Below are 25,588 nucleotides of genomic sequence, written 5' to 3' on the forward strand. Positions count from 1 at the left end.
ATTTGACCGATAAAAAATGAACCAATGATTGAGACTATCACCTTTTTGCGACAGGATTGGGTCTAGCGTTTTGTTGTTGGTTGAGACATTGGCTTGTTCACACGTGGAAAATAAGCCCCTAATCACAAGCCAAGATCCATCCGAGCGAAGGATCAATGGCGCCGTGCAGACATTTTTCACATGTCTCGTACCAATTGTCGCTTATGTCTACAAAACCTGGGGAAATAAACATTTGATCAAAGCATTCTTATTATCAAGTCTGGGGATCGCCCTGTAAGGCCAGCCAAAGAAAGACATTGTCGTTACATAAACGAGACGTAAAAGTTTGAGATTTCTCGCGCTCGAACCGTTCGTAAAGGTGGAGTCTTTTTCTACACCCCATTTTTCTCAAGGTGGATTTTCGGTCGGCCTTATTGGTGGAGTAAGAATCCCTGTTCAGGGGATCCGTGGTTATCAGCTGCTGTCGTCTGCCTTCCTGAATTAATCTAGGCTCGGGTTTGACTTTCAGCCATTTTTTTGAGACGAGCCGAGGATTGAAATTCTGGAACGTATGTCTGAAGCCATGAGACAGAATTGTGGAATGCCACGTTTCTGGGCTTTTTGACTAGACTTGTTTGGGTTGTCGCTCGGGCCAGCTTGTGAAATCTCGAATTCGCCATTCAATGCATTTGATATCTCCGTCACATGCTTTCGACAATTTATCTGCAGCAACTCCCCTTCACTGCAGATCTAAAAACCCATCACCTTATCAAATTCTCATTGTTCATGTCCCCTTCTCCAATCTATGCCCTCTTAACTAATGATACCACTCCGCTGGGTCCTCCCGCTGTAGCGTCGGCTTTTTAACGATTAGCTTCCCCGAATCGGTAGATCCTCCGGATTGGCGTTTCTGAAGGAGTTCAGCTTGCGAAACAAGATTTCGCTAGCGACGCCGATAGCGGAATTGTGTCGTGTGGGTTTCATCCGGAAATAGATTTGTCTAGAGCTGTAGGGTAATTGCTGTGGATGGTGCCAAGCTGCGATGGAATGGGAGGATCTTAGATGGAAAGCTAGTGGCAATTAGAAATTAATTGTGTGGCAATGACTTGCATAAGATGAATATCGCCTGGACCATAAGAATGAATATTTTATAATTATCTGCTGTACATGAAATCGTAAGAGGTAGATTCTTGTAAATGCTCCGAAACACATGACTACCTCCATGCAAAAAGTACGACAGCAAAAACAGACAGTCCTATTATCATGGCTATGATCGTTACAAAAAAGGATCCATCAGCTGTTGGAGAAACATTCTTTTTCTTTTGACCAACCATTTCGTACAGGACACAAAAAAACATACAACAGTGAGGATTCCCCAGTCGTCACCGACCTGAGTACTAATTCACCGCTTCTTGGCTTGACTATGGGAGAGCGGACGGGATCCCGTATTTTCCAAGAGCTATGGTCGTATGTGATTGAGAGCCTCTGAGTTCAGGTCTATGAAGGAGAATTAATGGTGGTTTGTAGAACGCGATTGTTTAGGTGAATGTGATTGTATGCGGGTGGCGGGGAAATATTGATCCGGCCAGACTCCGCGACTCATCAAATTCTAATCTGAGCTCCATGATCTTAATGAGAAAATGGTCATGTCACGGAAAGCTTTGAATTGACACAGGATTTCGTGCTAAAGAATGATATAGCTTCTTCATCTCTGCCATCTTATTTTGATATAGAATTTAGAGCAATACAGGAAGTTTGAGCTACACAGCCCCTGCGTGCTGACAATAGACTTTAGAGTTCGTTCTTACAGAGCCCCGGACACGTGAGCATCAAATAAATTAGTACTTTAGACGACTCATCGACTGGCAATGCTCGAGTTGTGAGTCATAAAACCAACATCACACAAGAACCGTTTGCGCTCGATAACCTGATTACTCAAAAACAACTTTCTGGCAATTGTCCGGGGCATAAGAAGCTTTTCACTGTCACTGATTGTTTAGCTTGGCTCTTCACCACACATCCTGATATTTGGTTGATGCACGCAACCGTCCAGGAAAGAAGTTTTTGCAAGCCAGCCTTTGAATTCACTCCCAACAAGCATCGCAACCAGAAAGTCGAGTGAGTGACGCAGATGAGTGGCATACATTTAGCCTCAACCTCATCGACTTCGCCGACAAAGGAATCATCTACAATGTCCCCAGAAACAATTCTCCAGCTCGAAAGCTGTGCCGTACGCGCTTACAAAGAAGGCGATGCTGAATCCCTCGCCAAAGCAGCAAACAATCCCAAAATAGCACGATATATGCGCAACACATTTCCCCACCCATATGAAATCCCCGACGCCAAGAAATGGATATCCATCGCCAACACTCCCCCACTCCACGACTTTGCAATTTGTTCTCCCGACAGCTCAATCGTCATCGGCGGCATCGGCCTCAAAGCACGAGACGATATTCACTACCGCACTATGGAAATTGGGTATTGGATTTGTGAAGATTATTGGTATCGGGGTATCGCTACTGAAGTTGTTAGGGCATTCTCCGACTGGGCTTTTGACAACTTTGGGCATTTGGTGAGATTGGAGGCTGAGGTTTTCGAAGGAAACTTGGCAAGCTGTCGCGTTCTTGAGAAATCGGGCTTTGAGTTAGAAGGGAGAAAGAGGGCGGCGGTTGAAAAGATGGGGATTGTCATGGATACTTCCACGTATAGCAAGATAAGACAGGGGAGATAGAATCATGCCATATAGGGGCTGTGAGGAACCTGGGTAAATGAAGGTCACCTTTCATCATGATCTGGTCGGTAGTCTATACCTCAGCTAGAAATGAGCACAAAACTCATGATAGTATAGGTTAGGGGAAAATAAAAAATGGGTCTATAACAGGTACGGACATCAAGCTCACCCAAACCTGGATAGTCCCAATTCTAAAGGGCGTTCTGCAGAACTGCATGAACGATTTTAGCAATAGCCAAACACTTCTCTTCTTCAAACTTTCTCCCCACAACTTGGATTCCAACAGGTGCTCCGTCATAAATAGCAGCGTCATCTGCGCGTGTTAGTCTACCTTAAAAATCAAACGCTTCTTATCAGTGTGACTCACAGGCTTCCCAGTTCTTCTTGTCCATATCCCCCAAAGGTTTGTACGCATCATCAAAGATATCAATATTCGCATCTGCTCGTATCGTGGGGATGATTACAGCCGAATAGTTTGTTACGTTCATTGCATCAGTATATGCTATAACCTGGTCAGTTTGTGATTGACCGATGGGACTGCAGAACTTGCCTCCGTGGTAGAACTTCCCGGGAATAACGGCTGCGTGTGGAGCGACGGGCATCAGAACCGCATCCACAATTTGTCCTGTATGGGTCAGTATCCATGCAACTGTAAGAGATGTGGCTTACCATCATGCTCTTCAGTTGAGTTCCAATAATCTGAGTACTCCCTTTCATATTCGAGACCCTGGAGTGTTAGGTCCTGGTACATCAACAATCCTGTCGGATCTTTGAGCGGAAAGTCAAGGTCTGGTATCAGAGGTTCGCCTGATCGATCTAGATGACTGTGAATATCGTGTGCTCCATCTGCAGAGAAGAATCCGCCCTAGAGGAGATACGTCAGTGGCGTGTTACGATGATAGAAAAGGAGAACTTGCCAGTATGTTTGTGGCTCGTTCTTGTGATGGTGGTTCCCAGTCTACTACCTAACATGTGTCAGTCAGAAGGTATACCACTTTGGGTATCACTCACCTTATGGCCAGCCTTTCTCAAAGCATCGACTACAACGTGAAGACCACGAAGAACAGGCGGATGAGGTCCAACCATCCCATCTGACCAAAGCACACCCATCTTCAAGGGTCTTTCCCCAGACTTAGAATTCCCCTTCCCATCTGCTCTCGATGAATACGACTTCATCATCTCCTCTCTGAATGGAATTGGTAGAACGGCAGGATCTCGCAACCATGGCTCCGTAGCAAGAACAGACTTGAATACAACGTCAAGGGCCTCAACCGATGTGCCCATAAAGCCAACCGTTGACCGATATGTATCTTGCCCAGGATTCGTATTCGCAACGTCGCGGTACGAAAGTCGATTCGAGGTAGGTTTGATGGAGAAGATGCCACAAAAACCAGTCGGAATACGTAACGATCCACCGATATCTGTACCAACACCAACAGAGCTCCCTCCTAGAGCCATGAGCGCAGCTTCTCCCCCAGAAGAGCCGCCGCAGGACAGATTTCGATTAATTGGATTCAAAGTCTCACCAATGAGATTGTTCTTTGTTTCTCCAAAAAGTAGTGTTTGAGGAAGACTCGTCTTGCAGTATAGCACTGCTCCCAGTGATAGTAACTCTGTAACGATTTGGCTTTCGACTTTGTGAGTTTTCTCTTCGGGGACTCCCAAACTACCTCCAATCCAGCCGATATATCCCATGGTGGTGTCGACACCTTTGACGTGGAATTGATCTTTAAGACTGATGGGTAGCCCGTGAAGTGGTCCGAGTGGCTTTTTGTGCTTAGTGAAGTAATCATCAAGGTACTTTGCGCGCTCAAGTGCTTGATCAAAGAAAATTTCATGCAAACAATTATTCTGACCAACGTTAGTAACTCTTGTTTGATAACTTGAACAACCCACAATTTGATGCGCAACAGCCGCCCTCCTGCAAAAGGCTGTCGTAACCTGAACAGCCGACCATTTCCGTTCGGCCAAAGCCTTCAAAAGCGGCACGCTTGTCATAGAGGTGATGGAAATTGCATCCTTATTCAGAAATTGCTCGATGAAGGGGCCGGTGATGTCGCGCTGTTGATTTGCGCGTTCGAGGTCGTCCGCGGATAATCTCCATTCCGGATGAATTTTGTTCAGAGTTTTTGCCCGCTTCGCAGCCGCGCGATCTTTCCAGGAATCCTGTGGCATGGTCAGTCAGATTGAGGCTTTTTGTGATTTTCGTGGCTTTCGTGTGACGGTTAAGATGTCGGGGTTAGAGTGGTGAAGCCAAGAAAGAACAAAAGGCGAAATGAATGACGATGACATCTGCTATTTGTGAGACATAGCACATGTGACCTATTGCATCCAACACAACAATTTTTTAATTACTGCTATTTCTGCTTGAAGAGTAAACTGATTATTGCTTTAGTAGTTGAAGAATACGCTTAGGCATCACAGAATATTCAGATTGTAACTATTTGTTGCCTACTATAAAGGATTCACAACTTTCCTACTCCCGCTTCAAAATAAATAACTACAAAGATGATCGTATAGCGATACTGAAAGTGCACTTCATCCATGGTAAATCTATTCAATACCCATCATAGCAAGGAGGGTAAAATATACAGTTGCAAGGTCTGGGTGGTGAGAGAATAACCATACTCTTGTGTGGAACTGTCGAGCTAAGATACGAGCAGTACTAGACTAAGAGGTATTTCCTCTCGATGTACCAGTAACTGTTCCCAAGGGCCTGTCATTTCAAATTGGGTCAAGCACAATCTCTTTGGGGGGGACGTGGATCAATATGGTCTGAAGGTAAGCCACTCCCTAATCGGCAGATGAGGGGTTGTCCCTAGTATCGAGGTCACATGTTTTCGTGTTGGTTCGTGTCAGAAGGTCACATGCTTTCGCGAGGGGTTCGTGATGGATGAAATGGCAGGGATTGAGCTTACCCCCTTTGGAATAGTAAAGTACACCCCAGCTGAACCCTTTGTTTCACTCCCCAGATCGTGGCTGTGATGTTATTTCAACGACATGGCTTGGCGACAAGAGACATCGACATCCCCATTCTACTTCAAGGTATAGCTCAACGGACACCAAAACCATGAGGCACTATAATCTTATGCAATAGGAATTGATGACCCAGTCTTCGGCAAAGCATCTCGGCAACCCAAATGCAACCCCCACGCCCTTAGCTTGGCACGGAGAAAAGGCCGCTGACGCAACCCGCTTATTCTCAAGTGAGGGGTTTCGGAAAAGTAACACATAAACTCCGACAAGGCCACCCTTTCACCAGCACAATCATTGGAAAAAATGAGTGATAAGAAGTTAGAAGTATTGGTCTATGGCCTCGGAGCGTAAGTCTATTCATCAATTCTTGGGTTAGAAACTGACATGGTAAAAGCATTGGCTCATTCTACGCTTTCGTGCTTAGTCGTGGAGAGCATGTTCGCTTGACGGTTGTTGCGCGATCGAATTATGACGCTGTTGCTGCGAATGGGATTAGCATTAACAGTGAGAACCATGGAAAACACCATGTGAAACCTGATAGTGGTGAGTTATACCATCACCCAATGAGAACGAGATGCTGATTTAAGAATCTTTAGTTCTTAGACAAGTAAAGGATGCAAGTCAGACATTCGACTTTATCGTCTGTACAAACAAGGCAGTCGACCAGGCTAGTACTGCAGCCGACATTGCACCTGGCGTTGGGGACAATACCACGATTGTGATTATCCAGAACGGTGTGGGCAATGAAGATGCTTTCCGGGAGCGTTTTCCCAGTGTGACTATTATATCATGCGTGGTATGTTGTTAAAGTACAAAAGTTCAAAAGACACGTCTAACAGATTCCAGACATGGGTAGGAGCCCGACAGCCAGAACCAGGTATCGTGCACCACACAACATCCGAAGACATGCAAATCGGCCTTTATCCCAACAAACCCACCTCCGCCACCACGGACGCCGAACATCTGTCTCAATTCGAATCCCTCCTCTCAATCGGCAAAACCATATTCCAAATCGTCCCCTCCATCCAAGTCCAGCGTTGGGAAAAAGTAGTCTGGAACGCAGCATGGAACAGTCTCACAGCACTAACCCTCCTTGACACACACACATGGCTAACCTCGTCCGACCTATCCACACCAATGACAAGACGGCTTATGAAGGAGGTTATCGATGTAGCTAATGCTTTGGATGTGCCGCTGAAATATGAGCTTATTGATCGGTTGATGGATAAGATCTGGAGTATGCAGCCTATTGGGAGTAGTATGAGGACGGATTGTGAGAATGGGAAGCCGATGGAGGTAGAGGTTATTTTGGGATATCCTGTTAGGAAGGGGAGGGAGTTGGGGGTTGATGTTGCGACTATTGAGACGCTTTACGCTGTTTTGTTGGGAATTAATAAGAGGTTGATGAGTGCGAAGGAGAAATAGTGGTCACTCTACAGAACTTACAGGGAAGCAGATTACACTCAATGAGAAATGTTCCGATACCGGGTAGTTCTTTCATGTGAAAATTGCAACGTTCTTGTAGTTATCCCCGCAATCCTCGGCAACAACACCAACACTTTTAATCCCGAAGCACTTCCCCGCAGATCGTGGGATGTTCACCTTTAGCGCCGATTGCTTACTCTAAAGAAACCTCATAGGAACCCCCACGTCGCTTTCGGCATTGGCACCGAGGTCTTCCGCGGGACCGGTCGTGTGAGCAGTGGCGATGGCTTTGGAATAAAATGGGAATCCTCATTTCCCTCTCTTCCGTTTCTCCAACACATTCGAGCCCTTCCATAACACCAGCTGCAAATATGTCAAAATCTTATCAAGACCATGGCCTGGACCGCACCACCCAGTCCGCATCAGCACCACCAGGAGAATCCACCAATTTACCAAAAGGCCAATGTCGCTACATCCTCACAACGCCCGCTCTAAAAGGCCATCGATGCGGATGCATGGGCTTCCACCATAATACCTCTCTCCCAGGCGCAACATGCTACTGCGGCCACTTCTCCTGTTTTCACACACCCGCCACCTTCCCCCACTCAAACGACGACGTCTCATCTCTAAAACAAAGAGTAAAAGACCTTGAAACACTTCTACACCAAAAAGGAAGCTATCAACTCGAAAGTCTCGTCTGTCGAATCAGTGATTTGGAAGAGACGGTGGAACAGAATGAGGAAGAGGCAGAGATGCAGCTTAAAGGCTCTTATCAGAATAGCTCTGCTGCGTGGGAGGTTATAGAGGCGTTGCAGGAGAGGATTAAGGTTTTGGAAACGTATTGTCAGTTGTGTAGGGAGCAGATGGTTAGTATGAGGGGGGAGGTTAAGGAGTTGGTTAATAGACAGTTGGAGTTGATGGATGGGGAGGAGAGTTTGGAAGAGAGGGTTGGGAGGTTGGAGGATCCCGGGGGAATATTGCCGGTGTTTCCGGGGAATATTAGTTCTTTGCGTATGGATACTCGGTAAGCATTTTGTATAATGGATTGAGGAAGTAATGGACTTGGGATTGTTTGGAATCATCCTTTACTAAGTAGTATGTGGCATAGTTCCATGGAGAGAATGGTCTAGGGGAATATTCTATTGAACAGGCCCAATTTCGATTTCTATTACATCGGATTTCAGAATTTGGTCATCTTGTGGACATAAACATAGTCTATTATCATTAAATCGTGGTTGGCCTCTCCTAGTCCACCAAAGCAAACTAGAGTCTGTACTTTCAGATCTTCTCTTTATCGAGAACACCAGTCGTCCAGCAAAGCTCAACAAAAAGGGCCATAAGAATCGAAATCTATCTATCTAAATCCATCCATCCTCAAGAGCAGTGCACAACACCATCATCATGGGTATGACACTCCTTAGGAGCCTCCTTAGTAGCACTGGGCTTGGAAGAATCAGCCTTGGTAGCAGTAGGCTTCTCCTCTTCCTCCTCCTCAACCTCACCAGTGCATCCCTTTCCAGGTGCAGCAATGTCGTACGCCCACACGTCAATGGCAAAGTACTGCAGAGCATCACTGTCGATGGCACTCTTGGAAGGGTCCTTCTTGGCGAGGGCAAGAGCATCGGTGTAGTTCTCGGCGAAGTGGTCGACTGTTTCCTCGCTGATGATAGGCACGTGAAGGACACGGTGAAGAAGGTCGGTGGCCCAGAAGGTGTTTAGCTTGGAGTTGGCGACGGTGTAGCCGAGGTTGCAGACGGAGTCGAGGTTACGGCGGATTTGGAAGGAGAGGGGGCAGATGACTGTCTCCGAGGTAGCGTTGTCGCCTCGCCAGTGACCAGCCCATGCTGTAACAGTCAGTCTCAGTCAATAAGATCAGAGTAATGTAACTTACCGTCCTGGGTAGCGCAGTTCTTATCAGGATCATCACATCGGAAGAGCATTCCCGTCTTATCAGCGTTGACAACACGATCATACCATCCAATAGGCTGAGCAGTAGATCCATTGCCAAAGTACTTCTGGACAAACTCAGACTTGTGTCCGTAGCGCAGAATATGATCCTTAGCATGCTGCGCCAACTGAACGGTCTCGTCCAAAGCGTTGGAAAGCTGATGACGGAGTGTAGCGTTGCAGGACTGGTGGATGGGGTAGTCCTTCGTCCAGCCCTCAGACCAGTCGTATGCGCTGGTGGGGGAGGAAGTAGAGGCGGACTTGGTGGTGCTGGCTTCGGCGCGAGCTTGAATTGGAGTGGCGCTTGCGACTCCGAAGAGAAGCATGGCGGCGGTGGTGGACTTGAACATCATCTTGAGTGGTATTGAGTTGAAAGCTTGACAAGAGTTGAGAGGCTGAGGAGACAAGATGGTCTATGCAGGTGATGGTCAAGGGTATTTATACAGGTTTATCACCGGCCTTGCATGTTTCTCGTAGCATCCGGGTTCCCATAAGGTGGAAACATGCAGTCAACAAACGGCCGAAAATCATCTAGACCTTGCATAAACTATTGGCTCATGTTTACTTTTTGGTGCCTTTCGTGGGGGCATCAGCCGCAAAGATGCGCGAAATTCAAGCCAACATCACCAAACAACCCGGTAACTAAACCAGAAATCATTACTTCTAATTTCTCAGTGGCGTCATTTTAAATCAATTGACAAATCAGCGTGTTTTTCCATCCGATCTAGAAAATCCTTCAACATGGTGTTTCTGTCTATCCGGGTTCGCACATGTATCTATCAGGGTGTCTTGGCACTGACCTTGGACGAATTGAGCCAAAACCCCGTGGATCATGGACCCATGTAGGTTAGTCAGTTAAGGTAAAGAATATGCTTAAGTTTTTAACCAACTGCTTGTTTTTCTTTCGCGGACCGGTAGGCTGGACCCGTTGGAACCTTGGTGGATGGTTGGGGTACTAACAGCGGAGTGGCGATTTGAGTGGTGATCCACACTTTATTGGCAATGATACTGTTAGTGGCTCGTATTACTGACATATTGTTGTTTGTTAAGTGGTTGGTTCGATTTTGACATCCATGTTGAGGCATTTACAGTAATTCCGAGTTGCTGTCACTTGATGGGTCTTTTAACGGGTCAGTCGACGGTTCTGTTGGACTTTCTTCGGTTTGATTTTCTACTAACTCTTTCCTCCCGGTAAGGCACCCCGTTGGTTCGATCGGAATGCCAAGTCACCGAACACCTTGAAGGTGAGCATGGGTTCCAAAGAGGCGAATCCGAGTATCCCAACTTGGGGCGGTTCGTAGGGCAGATTACCGTTCACATGTTATGATTCGGTTAGTTTTCAACGACTTTACTGTTCATAGGAGCACTCTTCTCATTAGAATAATATTTCACAAAATAGAAAACAGAAGGCTGTAGATCTCTGAAAAGGCACAAATGCGTATTCACGGATGTCAAGACTTGTATGGTTCTGAGGCAACATCTCTTTGAGTAACACTGAAGACCCCAATAGTAAACAGGAGCCAGCGACCAGTGGATGAACTAGAGCTGCGGCTACCCTATGCAATCCAATCCCTCTTACCTCCAACATACTCCCTGCACCAGTAAATTCCCTGAACAGTCCACCCATCCACAGTATACAGAGTTGGAACAACAACAGCCCTATCGTGAGTCTTGTGGCAAGTGAATTGCTTGAATCCATTGTTTCCGCCCCCAACCCAAGCATTGTTTCTCTGCTCATATGCATCGGCGTTGATGTCAACGTTGAACGTAACACCACTACCAAATCGACCTTGTAATTATTAGACCAAATGCTTTGTTGGGTTGGATTAAAGGGACTTACAAGCTGTACGTTTGCCTTCCCATACGTGGACACGCCCATGGGTGACGTCGGTGTAGTCATCAGGTCGGCGTCCCCATGCGTTGGCATTATCTGCGTAGTAGGCGCATCCACTGGAGACTTCGTTGCCTTTTCGGGAGTTGACGATGTAGATGGATTCCCAGGCAGCGTTGACAGAGGTGAGGCCGGCTAGGGCAACGGTGAAAGAGGTGAACTTCATGATTGCAGAGGTCTTTGTGACAATTGATAGTTGGTTTGAGTGAAAAGGTTGATGAGTGATTTGAGTCCCGAGACTCTTGAGAAATGTATTCTAGGAGCCCATATTTATACAATAATCTCGTGCATCAGAGCATGAGATGTCAAACCCAGTATCATGCGACCTACCACTCAACAAATATTACTAACCTAACCTGGTGTCATTTTTCACCCTACTGAAGCTCGAAATAATTGCAACGGGGTATTCAGACCTCGAATAGGCTATTCGGAAGTCAGGTTTAAGCATAATGGCAATTATTGCTGACATGCTTTGGTTCCCGCTTACTGCCCAGACCCGCTTACTATACAGATACGAGGTTACATTATTGGCCAGCGTTCCACATAAAGATGACTGCCGAAAGCGAAATACCTACTATTGGGCGAATGACTTGACCTGTTGACATGTTCCTGTCTAAAGGGCGGAATTGACTGCCTGATTCAATTGGCTCATAGACCGCAACGATACCTGCAATAAGCAATCGAAAGGCAACTGCCCAGTTACCACCAAGTATACCGTCAGGCTAAAGCGTACAAGACGATCTTTCCTCTTTTCATGTAGATTCGCAATAAGACATAGCTTACGATATTATTGTTCTAGACCGAACCACTATCAAAATATTCTACCACTCACGAATCCCTCCATCAGGCCCATGGAAAGTCTTACATTGCCAAGGCTCAGTCTCCTTCGCAATCCTAACAACCATCTCCTCATCAATGTCAATGCCCAATCCATATCCCGTCGGCGCCCTAACATGACCACCCTCCAAATCAAAAACACTAGGATCCTTAACATACGTGAGCAAATCAATATCTCCAGCCTCCGTATTATAATGCATCCCCAAGCTCATCTCCAAAATAGCAAAATTCGGCGTCGAAAGCGCTACCTGTACCGAAGCTGCAAAGGCCACCGGTCCAAGAGGACAGTGCGGCGCTATAGCGACGTCGTATGCTTCTGCCATGGTAGCTATGCGCTTTGTTTCGGAAATACCGCCTGCGTGTGCTATATCCGGTTGAAGAATATCAACACTTGAATCTTCGAGGAAGCGCTTCACGTCCCATCTAGTATACAAGCGTTCACCAAACGCAATGGGAATGACCGTCTGATCGGATAGTTTCTTGATTGCTTCCGGATGTTCCACGAGGATCGGCTCTTCGATGAATAAAGGTCTGTGAGGCTCTAGTGCTCGGGCGAGTTGTTTCGCCATGGCTTTGTGACAGCGGCCGTGGAAATCGAGACCGGCGTCGAGACCTAGGGCTTTTACTTGCTTGAGACGTTCGACGGTGCTGTCGAGAGCGGAGGGGGAGTCTATCCAGCCTAGATCTTCGGTGGCGTTCATTTTTACACATGTTAGGCCTTGCTCGAGACGTTTTTTGCTTCATGTTGTTAGAAGGTATGGTGGTATGGGTTGGGGGTAACTTACGCAGCCGCTTCGACGTCTGATGGGCGGTCGCCCCCAATCCAGCAGTATACTTGAACCTTGTTTCTCACTTTGCCACCGAGTAGCTCGTAAATAGGAACCTTCAGGTTGCGACCTAACAAAATTAACTCTGCACGTACTGAACAGAAGTTTTGCGCTTGCCTTTCAGATCCCAAAGGGCAATGTCAATTCCAGACATGGCAGACATGAAAACCGGCCCACCACGATAAAAGTTATGTCGCCAGAAGGTCTGCCAGATATTTTCAATATCACTAACCACCATTAGCAACAAGCGCTCGACATGTTATGCAATCCTCACTTTGCCTCTTGGCCGATAATTCTCGGAATCATCTCATCCAGACAACCCTCGACAGCAAGATCATGTCCTTCAAGCGTTGCCTCGCCCCATCCATGCTGACCGTTTTCGTCGACGATTTTGACCATGAGCCATCGTGGCTTTACACGGTAGTAACTGATTGATGCGATTTTAGCCATGGTTGCTGTTGGTTGAGCTTGGTTGTGATAGAAGTGGAAGGTGGCACTTTTCTATTCTCGGTATGTCGGCGATGACTCCGGTAACATGATGAGTTCATGATCTAACGTCTCCACTTGAGTGTGACCCCCACGCGGAAACCGGTTTGCACCCCCACGTGTTTGAAAATCTGGGGTAAGCCACTAAGCTGTCGGGCCGTTGAGAACAATACCCTACAGTGAATGGATTATACAAACGATCGCGTGAGCATCACCCACCAGGAGATTTTATAAGCTTGTTCTGTTTAGTTCCTGTCTAAGGTTCACTATTCACAGTGAAGCCCAACTTGATTAACCTGGTCAACTTTTATTATCGTGGAAATTGCAAATCAATTCTACGTGAAACCAAACACGGTCGATGAACACTAGCCCTCCTTGAATTAATGATGAAGACCAACATGACCAGTGAATCTGCGCTTGGAAGGATTATTCAATGTCGCATCGTTAGATCTGTAATTCTCTGAAAGGATAAACTTTGTCTCAGAGAGGTATTCAAAAAGTTAGCCGTCACGAACTGATCTGGACCTGTCCGATCGAAACACGGTCACATTCACAACCCAGTTACCACCAGAAGGACAGATCTGTCCTTCTCAGCTTCAACCCCCACGTCTGCAAACAATCAGTACACAGCATTCTTCGGCATTCGCTCCGTGCTCAAGAGTAATAGCCTGCGGCACAGAACGCGGGGAAAGCTTCCGCTCAACAACCAACAGCTATAAACGCGGAGATCCGGCAGCCAAGGAACCATCCCACGCAAATTCCCCTGACCACATGATTCGACCGTGCCAGATTTGGTGCAAGGTCGACACTCACCCTCTGCGGCACGCTCCTTTCATTTGCCGACTACTAAAATCCATTGCCGACAACCCCCACGTCTTCGGCTATTGAAAAGTGACGTAGCATCAACCCCGCGTGCATGACTCGCGTCGATGGTCCGAGGCATGAACAACACCAGGAAAATCAAGTAATGATCGTCAGTCGACAGTCGCCCAAAGCCCGCTTGGCTTGGTCCACTTTGTTCCCCTCCCCCAGATTTGCTTCCCCGTGGGGAGATCCATTGTTTTTGAGTTTATGCATGGAACTTGTTGCGAGGATAAGAAGACCGTTGTGCCTTTGACAATTGAGTTTATCAACAACTGTTTCTCAACGTTTGCTTTTTATCGCAATCATGTCGCGCATATCGAAATCCGATGATGAACCGTCCCAACAGCACACCGAAGACATCGAATCCAATCCATCGAAACCCATCCCTCCAAATAATCATGCAGACCGCGCAGCAGAACTCATCGGCGATCAACACGTCGAAGTCACAGAAGAAGACGTACCTCACCCTTACCTTTCCTTCCTTTCGGTCTCTTACTAACACTCTCAGAACAAACGTCTCCGCCGCAAAACAGACAAGCACATCCTCTCCATCCTAGTATGGGTCTACTTCCTCCAAATCCTCGACAAATCCGTCCTCGGCTACGGCGCGGTCTGGGGCATGCGCGAAGACACAAACCTTTCAGGGAATGAATACTCCATGGTCAGCTCCATGGCTCCAATCGCCCAACTTGTCTGGCTACCCTTTTCGTCATGGCTCATGGTCAAGGTGCCGCATCGTATTTTTATGAGTTGTCTTGTCTTCGGGTGGGGAACGGCTCAGGCGTGTATGGCTGCTTGTACAACCTACGAAGGTCTACTCGCGACGCGTTTTCTGCTCGGTTTATTTGAAGCTGCGTGTTTACCGCTTTTCTCTGTTATTACGGCGCAGTGGTATCGTCGTGCGGAGCAGCCGATGAGGGTGGCGTGTTGGTACGGTACTAACGGCGCGGCAAACATGTTTGCTGCTGCGCTGTCATTTGGACTCGGCCAGATTAACGGATCTCTTGCGTCGTGGCGCATTCTGTTCCTGTTCGCTGGTCTCATCACTGTCATCACAGCACCGGTGGTGTATTTCCTTCTCGACAACGATATCCCATCTGCACGGTTCTTGACGGAGCATGAGAAGCTTCAGACTTTGGAGCGTCTGCGGGCTAATCAGACTGGTACTGGTAGTCGAAACTTTACTTGGTCGCAGGCTTTTGAGGCGCTGATTGAACCGAAGACGTGGCTTTTTATCGGTATGGCTTTGTGTCTTAACGTTACTGCTGCTGTTACGAATACCTTTGGACCTATTATCGTTGGTGGCTTTGGTTTCGACAAGGGTGTTACATCTCTTCTCAACATCCCATTCGGCGCTGTTCAACTTCTTGTTATCTTTCCAGCTTCCTACCTCGCCCATCGATACCGCATCAAATCCGCTTTCTTGATCGCAGTAATGCTCCCCGTCCTCGCCGGTGCTGTCATGCTGCACCAACTCGACCGCTCCAGCACTGCACCCTTACTAGCAGCCTACTACATGCTCGCCTTCCTTTTTGGTGGCAACCCCCTCATCGTATCCTGGATGATCTCCAACATTGCCGGCACGACAAAGAAGTCCGTCATCATGTCTCTGTACAACATCGGCGTATCAGCCGGCAACATTATCGGACCTCTACTCTTCAGCTCCAAAGACGCGCCTTACTACAAGCCTGGTCTTACCAAGACGATGGGTATTACCGGAGCGATGATTGGTGTTATTATTCTGCAATTGGTAAATTTGATGTTTTTGAATAAGTTGCAGGAGCGAAGACGGGTTAAAAATGGGAAGCCTGCTAAGATTCGGGATTTGAGTATGGAGCATCGGTATGTGGCTAATGCGGAGGATGGTGATCATTTGGGACAGAATGCGTTTATGGATCTTACGGATTCTAAGAATGATGAGTTTGTCTATGTTTATTAGGTAGATTTTGGAGGAGGTCAATTAATATTTATTGTCTATGATTATTAAGTTGCTGTGGTTCTGACTGTTGCTGTACATGCACCTTGTTGTGAACGGAGAAAAGGCTGGACGATAGAGTGTGGCCATTGCTTGATAAGATAAGAGAGGTAATGGGTTTCAATCGCTCACGTGCAGTCTCTGTCTTTTCCTTTGTCATCTCAGACATGCGACATGCGCTACTGTCTTGTAAGCGGGCATGTTTGCGCTTATGACGTCTTGGCGTGAGAAGGCAATAACCATGTATGGTCACACACGCGATGAGAAACGGCTTTTCTAATGGCGATCATTTGAAATGACATCGCCCTTCAATAATTCATCCAAGGCCATTCATTATGCACCACTCACAACAGGCGGCGCAAGGTCACCGTAAGCTTAACTTTAAGGTTAGGCTGAAAGAACAAGATGCGATTCGATGCACACGATTCAACAGATGGTTGTATTGATTCCCGGGGATTTGATGCGCGCAACCTAGAGAGAGTCCGGTATTCAGCGCATCGTGAAGATCTTCGGGGTTGATCAGCGTTGTTAAGAGATCGTCAGAGAGCAAGACAAATAATTAGTCAATTCTTTGAGCTGTCAGATGCTAACGCCCGCTAGAAACAATGAATAGCAAGATCATCTAACGGAAATAAGATTGCCCCAGAAACTCAATGGCAAGTGGTCGGGACCGAGAATATCACGCGAGCGAAAAGAGAGCCAAGAAAAGAGAGTTGCCCGATGGTTCCGTAGATACCACCCCAAATTGGGAAGAATGAAGCGGTCAATAATGGTTTCATTACATGAGGGGGAATGTCTCAACACCAGCTGTAATCCATGAGTGGTGTAACGTCAAAGCATCCGATATGTGCAACAGCCATCTAAAGCAAACCCTTCAACCCGAATTCATTTTGAGGGATATTTTAATCGAACCATAACTTTCTCAGTAAATAACAGAGTCCAGATTCTTTAGTGCTTCATTTATTCTGATGCCTGGTATTTAGCGCCAAGACTTGAGATTCAGAATATGGCTGCCTTGGCGAACGACGTCATTTTGTGCCGTTTATCCGATGACGTTTAGGCAGCCGAATTAATTGGTACGTACTGACCACTGTAACCCCAATTTCAAGGTGCTCAGCGGCTTTTTGCAAAGGTGTGTACGCCCACATTTTGATTGGAGGGGTAGTATAGCTTCTCCAAATTCTCTTAGCGGTATAGGGAGAAGCTGTTTGACGGTTGCCGTTGATACTGGGGCGAATACCAGTGAATCATTATTTAGATTGGATTTAATTGAGATGAAACATCTCTGCACTGGCAGTGATCTTGTGTGTCTGTTTACCACTGATTCTCTGGTCAATGGCTGGCTGACAATGTCCCTCAAAAACTGCTCTGTCCAACCATCTAATCAATAGTGCAACCCCATCCCCGAGGACAACAGCAAAGACCCCTGCTTCACAACAATAACCTTAAGTTTCCACAATTCTCCTCGCCTTCCCGCCACTCACAGACAGATCATCACACCCTTTCGTAAAGTATGGGGATGATCCGGGGATGAGAACACTCAGACTGCTGATCCTTTCCCCAAACCTTTGCTGAGACTAGCCTTGGTTACTTCTCCTTCCCCAGACAAGCGGGGAAATTGGCTCTGGGGTCGCTTTTCCCGCCTCATTGAATCGGGCTACAATCAAGCAAAGGATCTTTTGTCTCTGGGTATTTAATCTTGCGCTGATCTCCTCCCTTGCTGATTTCTTGGCCAGCTCAGTCCAACACATCTTCTTCTCTACCCAATTCAATCCTGTGCTCACAATGGATAACAAAGATCTGGGCCCCGAATTTCCTCAGGCTTCTCACAATGAGAAGAATGGCCTTGGAGGTGATCACTCCGACATTCCTCCCGGCAGCGGTGCTCGTCGTGGATCTACCGCTCTCAACATTGTCGAGAATCCATTGCAGGTACGTTTTCATGTCGTTGAATATCTTGGCAGCGGGAGCATCTCTTGGCTTCTTGGCGATCGCCTAGATTCTTGGCGACCCTCATCCCTGTTCATAAGCGCTTACTAACATGACTTCTTGTTTCCAGCGCGTAACACCCGAACAAGCTGCCCACGATGGTCGTCTCTTCGCCCAAAACCACGGCATGTCCGAGCATGCCGAACTTTTCGGTCGCGCAGCTCTCGTCGCCCGCGACGCTAACCGCTTCAACATGGTTAAGGAGCTCGAGGAAGACGAACGCCAAGCCCTCGAGTACGAGAGAGATCATAAGTGGCACGGCCCAAAGATGCTCTGGTACTCCATTTCTCTCTGCGCTATTGGCGCCGCCACCCAAGGTTGGGATCAGACCGGTTCCAACGGCGCCAATCTTTCTTTTCCTCAGGAATTCGGACTTAATGAGGAGACGAGTGTTCGCGATCAGTGGATTGTTGGGCTTGTCAATTCTATCATTTTCTTGACTGCTGGACTTATGTACGTCTCCCCCTCGAATTATGTTTGACAATTGCTAACTTCTGTAGTGGCGCATTCATTGTTGATCCTCTTAATCATTATTTCGGTCGAAGAGGTGAAATTTTCATCACAGCCTGCTGTCTTACCGCCACCCCCATTGCCTCTGGCTTCACCCACTCATGGCAAACGCTTTTCGCCGTGCGCTTCGTAATGGGCATTGGCATCGGCGCCAAAAACGCCACCGTCCCGATCTACTCTGCCGAAATGGCCCCAGCACGAATCCGCGGCGCCCTGGTCATGTTCTGGCAGCTGTGGGTCGTTATCGGCATCTTCCTTGGCTTCTGCGCCAACGTCATCGTCAAAGACACCGGCCGTATTTCGTGGCGCCTTCAGCTCGGCTCGGCATTCATTCCGTCTTTTCTCCTTGGTTTAGGAATCTTCTTTTGTCCCGAGTCGCCACGTTGGTTAATGAAGCATGGGAAGCACGCCAAGGGATTCAGGTCTATGCAGAGACTGCGGGCGCATGATATCATTGCTGCGAGAGACTTTTACTATTCGTGGATTATCTACGAGGAGGAGCTGACTGTTGCACGAGGTGCAGGATACTTTCAGCGTTTGTGGGATTGCTTTTCTGTGCCTAGGATCAGGAGGGCGAATTATGGTGCCTCGACGGTTATGATTGCCCAGCAGATGTGTGGTATCAACAGTACGTTAACGTCTCATATATCGTGGAGCGGACTAACATGTCACAGTTATTTCCTTCTACAGTTCTACCATCTTCGTTAGGGCTGGATATACTCCTGTGCAGGCCTTGTATGCCTCACTTGGCTATGGCGCTATTCAGGTTCTCGCTACAATCCCGACTCTCTTCCTCATTGACACCAAGGGACGACGAACCCTCACTCTCGCTGTAAGTACTTTATCATTTTCCGCAGTGTCCAGGGCTGACGTCTCTCAGACCTTCCCGATTATGTGTGTTTTCTTGCTGGCCGCCGGCTTGTCGCTCCTGAAAGACACTGGTAGCAAAGGTGCAAGGATCGGACCTGTTGCCTTGTACGTTGTCCAGTCCTTCCACCCAAGCGCTCTCACTGACCCATCAGGTTCATCTATCTTTTCACAATTGCCTACTCTTTGGGCGAAGGCCCTGTCGCATTCCAATACTCTGCCGAAGTATTCCCCACCATCCAGCGTGAGCAGGGCATGGCCTGGGCTGTCTGCATCAACAACACCTTTGGTAAGCAAACGTCGTCAAGTAATCAAGACACATACTAACATTGCACACAGCTGGTGTCCTTGGTCTAACCTTTCCTCGAATGTCCGCCGCCATGACACCCACCGGAGCCTTCGGCTTCTACGCAGGTCTGAATCTGATCGCCTGGGGCATGATTTTCTGCTTCGTCCGCGAAACCAAGCAACTCACCCTCGAAGAACTCGACCGTAAGCATCCCCTGCATCCCTAATATTGACCCTGTACTGACAAACGCTGCAGAGGTCTTTTCTGTTCCTACGAGTCAGTTCGTCTCTTACGAGACCAAGGTGTGGCTGCCGTACTTTATCAAGCGACATATCCTTCGCAAGAAGATCGAGAAGCCACCGCCAATCATTGAGCGGGCTGACAAGGGCTTTGACTCTGCTTAAATGTGAATGCTGTGGATGTTGATTTGAAACAAAGTTAGCTTGGAAGTGTGATATATCGGTGGTTTGTTTCTTAGCATTTGTGTATATATGTAATTACATCATTCAATCGCTATTATGACCAGTTGTCCTCTTTCGGTAATTTGTTTCGATGTTTTAACTCTTCAATTACTTTAGCACCGGGTAATTGCCACCATAGGAGCCTAGTCACATATTTAGGAATATTCCGAAAGACACCTCAGCTGGCTGACCGCACGTAGAGGTGCAGGGTAGCAAACTGGAGTATCAAGAGTGGGTCCTGTCATGTCTCAGATGCATCGTTCCAGAGTGCCCCAGATGGAAAGAACTGCATTATCCCAAAGGGACTAAGCCGAAGCGAGATTTCAGCTAACACGAGCCTCTCGCGAGAGCATGTGACCTTATGACACGAACTATCGCGAAAACATGTGATCGTTCAAGGCTGCAAATTCCCGCTTGTGTCTCCTGGTGTTTATTTCTTCAACATGAAATTGGAAAAGCATCAATGTGCAATAAATCGTCACGGGCTGGACCTCTAAGAGAGTCTAATGAATACCAAAGCAATTATTAATTAACTAAACTTTTTATCTATCCCCTCCAATTATGCACAACCTCAACAAACCTCTCAACCTGTCCCCCATCAGTAGCCCACGTCGTCAAAAGCCTAATAACAGCCTCATCATCCCCACACTTTTCCCAAACATAAAAACTAAAACTCTCTTTCAACGCGTTAATCAAGCCCAACGGTAACACTGCAAAAACCTGATTCGTCTCTGTAGCTGCATATACTGAATATCCCGCTTCTGCGATTCCCTTGCTTAACAACTCTGCTGCGAGATTTGCTTTTCGTGCTAAGTCAAAGTAGAGGTCGCCTTCGAAAAGCTCTGCGAATTGAGCGCCGATGACACGGCCTTTTGCGAGTAGGGAACCGTGTTGTTTGACGTAGAATTCGAATTCGGAGGAGAGGCGGGGGTCTTTTACGACTACTGCTTCGCCTAGTAATGCGCCGTTCTTTGTACCGCCGATCCAGAAGATATCTGTCAGAGATAGAATATCTGAGAGGGTCATGTCGTTTGACTTGGACGCTAGGGCAGTTCCTATCCTTGCGCCGTCGAGAAATAGAATAAGACTGTTCTTTTCGCAGACGTTTTTGATAGCTGCCATTTCAGCCCTTGTATATATCGTTCCGATTTCTGTGGCGTTGGAGATGTATACTAATCGTGGTTTCGCCATGTGTGGAAAGTGCCAATTGTCATCCAACGCCCGTTCGATCGTTTGTGGTGTAAGTTTTCCATTAACAGGCGCGACATTGATGATCTTATGACCACTTGCTTCAACGGCACCTGTTTCGCGTGTGACAATATGCCCAGAACTCGCAGCAATAACAGCCTCATGCGGTCTCAGACAAGCCGCAATCGAAATAGCATTTGCAGAAGTCCCACTAGGCACAAAGAAAATCCCAACATCCTCACGACCCAGATGCGCTCTAATTCTCTGCCGTGCAAGAGCGCAATAAGTATCGTTACCGTAACCAACTTCTTGTGTTGCGTTACTCGCGATAAGAGCTTTGAGGAGTGCTGGATGGGCGCCTTCGCTGTAATCGTCCATAAAACTGTAGCGAAAGACGGGAGATGGTATTTGGGAGGGCATTTTGATAATAATTGATGGTAATGGTGTGGTGAGTTTTGCACTAATTCTGTGGTTTCTATATAGATTGTTGGAGGTCCACTCCATGATGCGTTGTTAGTCAGTGGAGTCTTAGTCAACGTTGTTGTGGGGTCGCGTTACTCAGTTTTCCATGACACCACCCGAAGGTTTCCCCAGTAATAAACACATCATGTGCTCATCACCGGCCCGGTCGTAACATCACCAGATCTTTATGATCCAGGAATGACAGTTCGCGAGATCAAAAGTGTTGTTTTATGAAGTACGCATTGCCGGGCGTCTTGTTACAAGATGTGTCACCCAAATAGCTTTATGATCCAGGCCCCATGGAAATCGTGTTCGCCGCATCAAGAGAAAAATCGATAAAGCTTCGATACGTCTCCACAGTAGATGGATCCAACGGCTTGGGGTAAGTCAGAATTTTCTGGAACTTTGGTTTCAGCGGTATGCCTGATGCTGTAAGGTCACTACCCTGATCCCACAGTTCCGGATACTTTTCGAAGAAAGCGGGGTCGATTTTGTAATATCCTGCTCCTTTATCCATGTTGAGTTTGTTAAACGCTGCTCTTGCGTATGCTGGTGAGGAGAAGAGTGTTGAGATATCCGGTGCGGGGAGGATGGCGATTGAAGATTCTTCGGTGGAGGTGGACATTGTGTTGATTAAATCTGTTACCCGGACGTAGACTGTTATTTGTGGTGCGCCGAGGATTAGGTCGGACATTGGTGTTTCGACGACGTAGCCTGTTACTGCGTCGCAGAAGATCTGGTCAATGTGTGGGTTTGCAGAGTGTAGCTGGATTAATCTGTCTCTGATTGACGGGAAGGGTATCCAGTCGATGATGCCAGGATGGGAATTCTCGATTTGTGCTTTTGTAGGACGGTAGCGAGGATGGAGTTTGTTGAATGTTGTTGGTGAGGGATACAATTGCCAGGCTGTGAGTTCGATGATGTGGTAAAATCGTGTTTTGGCGTACCATGCCATTACGTCTGGACGGGTCATGCTGTTAAACATTGATAGGACCATGAGAACTGGTTGATAGACGCTGTACTCGTCAGCTTTTATTCATTCCCGAAGACGAGAAACTTACCTTTGTACAGAATGATGACCTTCCGGAACAAAACCAAGAGTGTTGAGCTTATTCTTCAACATCTTCTGAAGTAATTGAATATGATCCGAGAATGGAGAGTTTGTGAATGCGTAATCTTTGCCGAGTACCATGCTCGACTCTGCTGATGCGTTTATGGCTGTGAGATAAGGATCGATACCCATTTGGTATTCATGGGTCCATATGTTGGGAATTTGAGAGTAGAAAGGGTTTGTGCCGGTGACGTTGACGAGCTCCGAAGTGAGGCCGTTTGTCGTTGGCGCTGCTGATGAAGTGGTCAACATCTGAGGTTGACCGGCATCTGAGACAAAAGGAGCATCAAAGTCCAAAATCGACGCATCAAAAGAATCCAAATCCAACGACGAATCCCCATTTCGCCCAGTATCCCTCTCATCTTGATCCGGCTGTCCCGACGAATCCTTGGTATCATCCAAAGTCTTAGCAACACTATCACTCAACCCCTGCACGCTCGCCAACAACCTTGACATTTTGGTCTGCACATCAATCAACTGCTGTCTCAGCAATTTATTCTCCTTCTGTAGCGCTTCAACCCTTTCGCTGTCGGGTCTTTGGTCCGCGTTTACGCGGTTGCGAAGTTCGCGGATACATTCTGCTTGACGGCGGCGGAAGGCGCGCTGGGAGAGCCGATTGCGGAGTTTTCTGACAAAGCATCAGTGTCATGATCGAGAAGAGAGAGAGTTGTGGGGAAGAAAGAGAGTAATTACTTTCTCTCTGCTTCACTAATCGCAGGGTCATTCGGTGAGTCCATCTCGGTGTCAATTAACAGCCTAAAGGTGAAGATCTGGATCGGAGGTGACAGGTCGGGAAGAAACCGGGTGTTTTCATTGGATAGCGTCGGTTAGGATCGGCGGTTTCGGTTCGAGATAGTCCGTTCTCCACTGTTGACCTCACCCCTTCACCTCTACAACATTATCAATCATGTCCGAACTCGTTCTTCCTCGCCCAGGCGCAAATGTTTCAAACGAGAAACCAATTTCCGGACCTGCAGAGACAGAGTTTGTGAAGACCTTTGGTGCACTGCTGCCGTCGGCCAAGTTGCTGGAAAGCCCTCATGGCAAGGCAGCGTACTATGAGATACTCCCTTCAGAGATCAAAGGACCAATTGATCGTGTGCTGTTTATTCATGGCGTCCAAACTCCGGCGCTAGGCATGTTGCCTCTTGTGCGCGCTCTTGAAAAGTCGTTCTCTCATGCGCATCTCGTTCTCGTGGATCTTTGGGGTCATGGCTTGAGCGACACTCCCATTCTGCCTCATGAACCGGCCTTATTTCATCAATTGATCGATGACTTACTGGACCATCTCACCTGGCCTTCTGCGCATCTTGTTGGCTTCTCTTTCGGTGGAGCTACCACGGCTAGCTATGTTGTCAAGAGACAAGAAAGAGTCAAGAGCTACACTCTCGTCGCCCCAGCGGGACTTCTCAACTCACATGCAATCTTCCCAGCCGAACACATGCGCGGTGATGACGAAGCAGCAGCCCAAAAATGGATCCTCAACTTCCTCGAAGGAGGCGATCTCGTCGTCCCCACCAACTGGAAAGAACGAGTAGCAAACGACGAAATCGTCGCTGAAGCTGTACGAGACTGGCAGATGCGCAACCACCCCGGACACGTGGGTTCTGTCGTTGCGATATTCCGAGATGGCGGTGTTATGGATTCGCATTATGAGTTTGCTCAAGCTGGTAGATGTCTTGTGCCGAATCTTGCAGTTTTAGGGGGGAAGGATGATTTGGTTAGTGAGGAGCAACTTGCAAAGTGTGGGTTTGAGAATGTTTTTGTTGTTGAGGGGGCGGGTCATGGAGTTGTAAGAGATAGAGCCGAGGAAGTTGCTCGGTTGATTACTGATTTTTGGAATCGGATTGATGGTTGATTATAGATGTTATGTTATAGACATAAACTAGAGATAGATTGATATTCAAGGTCTGGTATTCTCCTTACCGGAATTTACTAATTGTTACCCATAGCCTATATCCTTTGACATTCAAAAATCAGTTAATGAAGCGCAGGTCCCAGTTCTACGATGCGGCTTGCATCAAAGCAAGATAGGTCCACGAAAGCTCCTCCATCAAAGATGACATCATGGGTTACGTCAGGATGAAGATCACTAAAGTCAAGCCGCCATTTCAAGCTTGCGATAAGAGCAATTGAGTTCTCTATAATCAGACAATCAATTCTGTATGGATCCGGGCAAGGCGTAATCAAAGTTCAATAACTTGAGTGACCCCGCACTGGAGGCAGAAAATAAGGTTGATCGGATTTACAATATCGCCAACTACAGGCTTTCTGGTTCATCTAGTTAAAATCCTGTAAACCCTCAATAAGCGGCGAACCTGTATCTAAGTACAGATTCCAATTGGCCCTGCGAGGAATACCGCCAGTAGTCTTTGATGCTACCTCTCATGACCAAATTTGAAACCCCAGCTCAGAATAGTCACAACGAACAACGCCTTTGAAAGAGGCACATTAACCGGATCTGAAATACGCGCCTTGATTACGGACTTTCAACAAGCTTAAATAGATATCTGCCAGATACTAACTTTTAACGAACAGCGAACGAACATGGAGTGCAATTATGATGTTCAGAAAGCTTGTGGCGGGCCGAGGGGTTCGGAAAGTTTCTTTGCGCCTCTAAGCAGAGCCATCGATTAGTGCTTATCAAGACGCCAATATAAGCTTCAAGCTATGGCTACATCTAACTAAGCTACTATTCGTGGCCATTTTTGTCAAATTATTTTAAATCGGTCTTAGTGTGGTGTTAGTTGGCGAACTACCGACCCGTTCAAGA

At 47.3% G+C, this 25,588-nt stretch overlaps 11 protein-coding genes across 11 annotated transcripts; 6 read left to right on the forward strand and 5 right to left on the reverse strand.

Annotated features, from left to right (window-relative positions):
- Window positions 1-1,881: 1,881 nt before the first annotated feature.
- B0J16DRAFT_351109 (acyl-CoA N-acyltransferase) lies at window positions 1,882-2,891 on the forward strand. Its single transcript, XM_046129140.1, has one exon. It carries the CDS (start codon window positions 2,111-2,113, stop codon window positions 2,708-2,710), a length of 600 nt encoding a protein of 199 aa, XP_045978266.1. The 5' UTR covers window positions 1,882-2,110; the 3' UTR covers window positions 2,711-2,891.
- A 10-nt stretch (window positions 2,892-2,901) lies between these two features.
- On the reverse strand, window positions 2,902-4,946 carry B0J16DRAFT_406306 (amidase signature domain-containing protein; the record flags this gene model as incomplete). The annotated part of the gene is made up of 6 exons (XM_046132955.1): window positions 4,607-4,946; window positions 3,722-4,561; window positions 3,380-3,575; window positions 3,261-3,335; window positions 3,078-3,212; window positions 2,902-3,023 (listed from the first exon to the last, which is right to left on the reverse strand). The coding sequence occupies exons 1-6, from the start codon at window positions 4,883-4,885 to the stop codon at window positions 2,902-2,904; spliced, it is 1,647 nt and encodes a 548-aa protein (XP_045978267.1). The 5' UTR covers window positions 4,886-4,946.
- A 995-nt stretch (window positions 4,947-5,941) lies between these two features.
- B0J16DRAFT_312077 (ketopantoate reductase PanE/ApbA-domain-containing protein) lies at window positions 5,942-7,169 on the forward strand. Its single transcript, XM_046125029.1, has 4 exons — window positions 5,942-6,033; window positions 6,081-6,229; window positions 6,283-6,482; window positions 6,533-7,169. Exons 1-4 carry the CDS (start codon window positions 5,990-5,992, stop codon window positions 7,109-7,111), a joined length of 972 nt encoding a protein of 323 aa, XP_045978268.1. The 5' UTR covers window positions 5,942-5,989; the 3' UTR covers window positions 7,112-7,169.
- A 272-nt stretch (window positions 7,170-7,441) lies between these two features.
- Window positions 7,442-8,186, forward strand: B0J16DRAFT_351111 (uncharacterized protein). Its single transcript, XM_046129141.1, has one exon. It carries the CDS (start codon window positions 7,483-7,485, stop codon window positions 8,137-8,139), a length of 657 nt encoding a protein of 218 aa, XP_045978269.1. The 5' UTR covers window positions 7,442-7,482; the 3' UTR covers window positions 8,140-8,186.
- A 75-nt stretch (window positions 8,187-8,261) lies between these two features.
- On the reverse strand, window positions 8,262-9,450 carry B0J16DRAFT_312082 (putative peptidase domain-containing protein). Its single transcript, XM_046125030.1, has 2 exons — window positions 9,003-9,450; window positions 8,262-8,955 (listed from the first exon to the last, which is right to left on the reverse strand). Exons 1-2 carry the CDS (start codon window positions 9,409-9,411, stop codon window positions 8,486-8,488), a joined length of 879 nt encoding a protein of 292 aa, XP_045978270.1. The 5' UTR covers window positions 9,412-9,450; the 3' UTR covers window positions 8,262-8,485.
- Window positions 9,451-10,614: 1,164 nt separating this feature from the next.
- On the reverse strand, window positions 10,615-11,115 carry B0J16DRAFT_389811 (uncharacterized protein; the record flags this gene model as incomplete). Its single annotated transcript, XM_046131835.1, has 2 exons — window positions 10,615-10,847; window positions 10,899-11,115. The coding sequence occupies 2 exons, from the start codon at window positions 11,113-11,115 to the stop codon at window positions 10,615-10,617; spliced, it is 450 nt and encodes a 149-aa protein (XP_045978271.1).
- Window positions 11,116-11,770: 655 nt separating this feature from the next.
- Window positions 11,771-13,063, reverse strand: B0J16DRAFT_376502 (enolase C-terminal domain-like protein; the record flags this gene model as incomplete). Its single annotated transcript, XM_046130768.1, has 4 exons — window positions 11,771-12,524; window positions 12,572-12,683; window positions 12,731-12,840; window positions 12,888-13,063. 4 exons carry the CDS (start codon window positions 13,061-13,063, stop codon window positions 11,771-11,773), a joined length of 1,152 nt encoding a protein of 383 aa, XP_045978272.1.
- A 1,180-nt stretch (window positions 13,064-14,243) lies between these two features.
- B0J16DRAFT_312088 (major facilitator superfamily domain-containing protein) lies at window positions 14,244-15,922 on the forward strand. Its single transcript, XM_046125031.1, has 2 exons — window positions 14,244-14,420; window positions 14,472-15,922. Exons 1-2 carry the CDS (start codon window positions 14,268-14,270, stop codon window positions 15,900-15,902), a joined length of 1,584 nt encoding a protein of 527 aa, XP_045978273.1. The 5' UTR covers window positions 14,244-14,267; the 3' UTR covers window positions 15,903-15,922.
- A 1,508-nt stretch (window positions 15,923-17,430) lies between these two features.
- Window positions 17,431-20,133, forward strand: B0J16DRAFT_199120 (uncharacterized protein). The gene is made up of 8 exons (XM_046122930.1): window positions 17,431-17,870; window positions 17,998-18,380; window positions 18,428-19,065; window positions 19,112-19,269; window positions 19,318-19,412; window positions 19,460-19,593; window positions 19,644-19,796; window positions 19,849-20,133. The coding sequence occupies exons 1-8, from the start codon at window positions 17,724-17,726 to the stop codon at window positions 19,995-19,997; spliced, it is 1,857 nt and encodes a 618-aa protein (XP_045978274.1). The 5' UTR covers window positions 17,431-17,723; the 3' UTR covers window positions 19,998-20,133.
- Window positions 20,134-20,600: 467 nt separating this feature from the next.
- On the reverse strand, window positions 20,601-23,552 carry B0J16DRAFT_358948 (pyridoxal phosphate-dependent transferase; the record flags this gene model as incomplete). Its single annotated transcript, XM_046129615.1, has 4 exons — window positions 20,601-21,702; window positions 22,055-22,720; window positions 22,766-23,443; window positions 23,509-23,552. The coding sequence occupies 4 exons, from the start codon at window positions 23,550-23,552 to the stop codon at window positions 20,601-20,603; spliced, it is 2,490 nt and encodes an 829-aa protein (XP_045978275.1).
- A 162-nt stretch (window positions 23,553-23,714) lies between these two features.
- B0J16DRAFT_351124 (Alpha/Beta hydrolase protein) lies at window positions 23,715-24,805 on the forward strand. The gene has a single exon (XM_046129142.1). The coding sequence runs from the start codon at window positions 23,723-23,725 to the stop codon at window positions 24,671-24,673; it is 951 nt and encodes a 316-aa protein (XP_045978276.1). The 5' UTR covers window positions 23,715-23,722; the 3' UTR covers window positions 24,674-24,805.
- The last annotated feature ends 783 nt before the right edge of the window (window positions 24,806-25,588 follow it).

This window comes from Fusarium flagelliforme, assembly GCF_020744385.1.
Source record: "Fusarium flagelliforme strain FIESC 12 MPI-CAGE-AA-0113 chromosome Unknown B0J16scaffold_8, whole genome shotgun sequence".
Classification (NCBI taxonomy): domain Eukaryota; kingdom Fungi; phylum Ascomycota; class Sordariomycetes; order Hypocreales; family Nectriaceae; genus Fusarium; species Fusarium flagelliforme.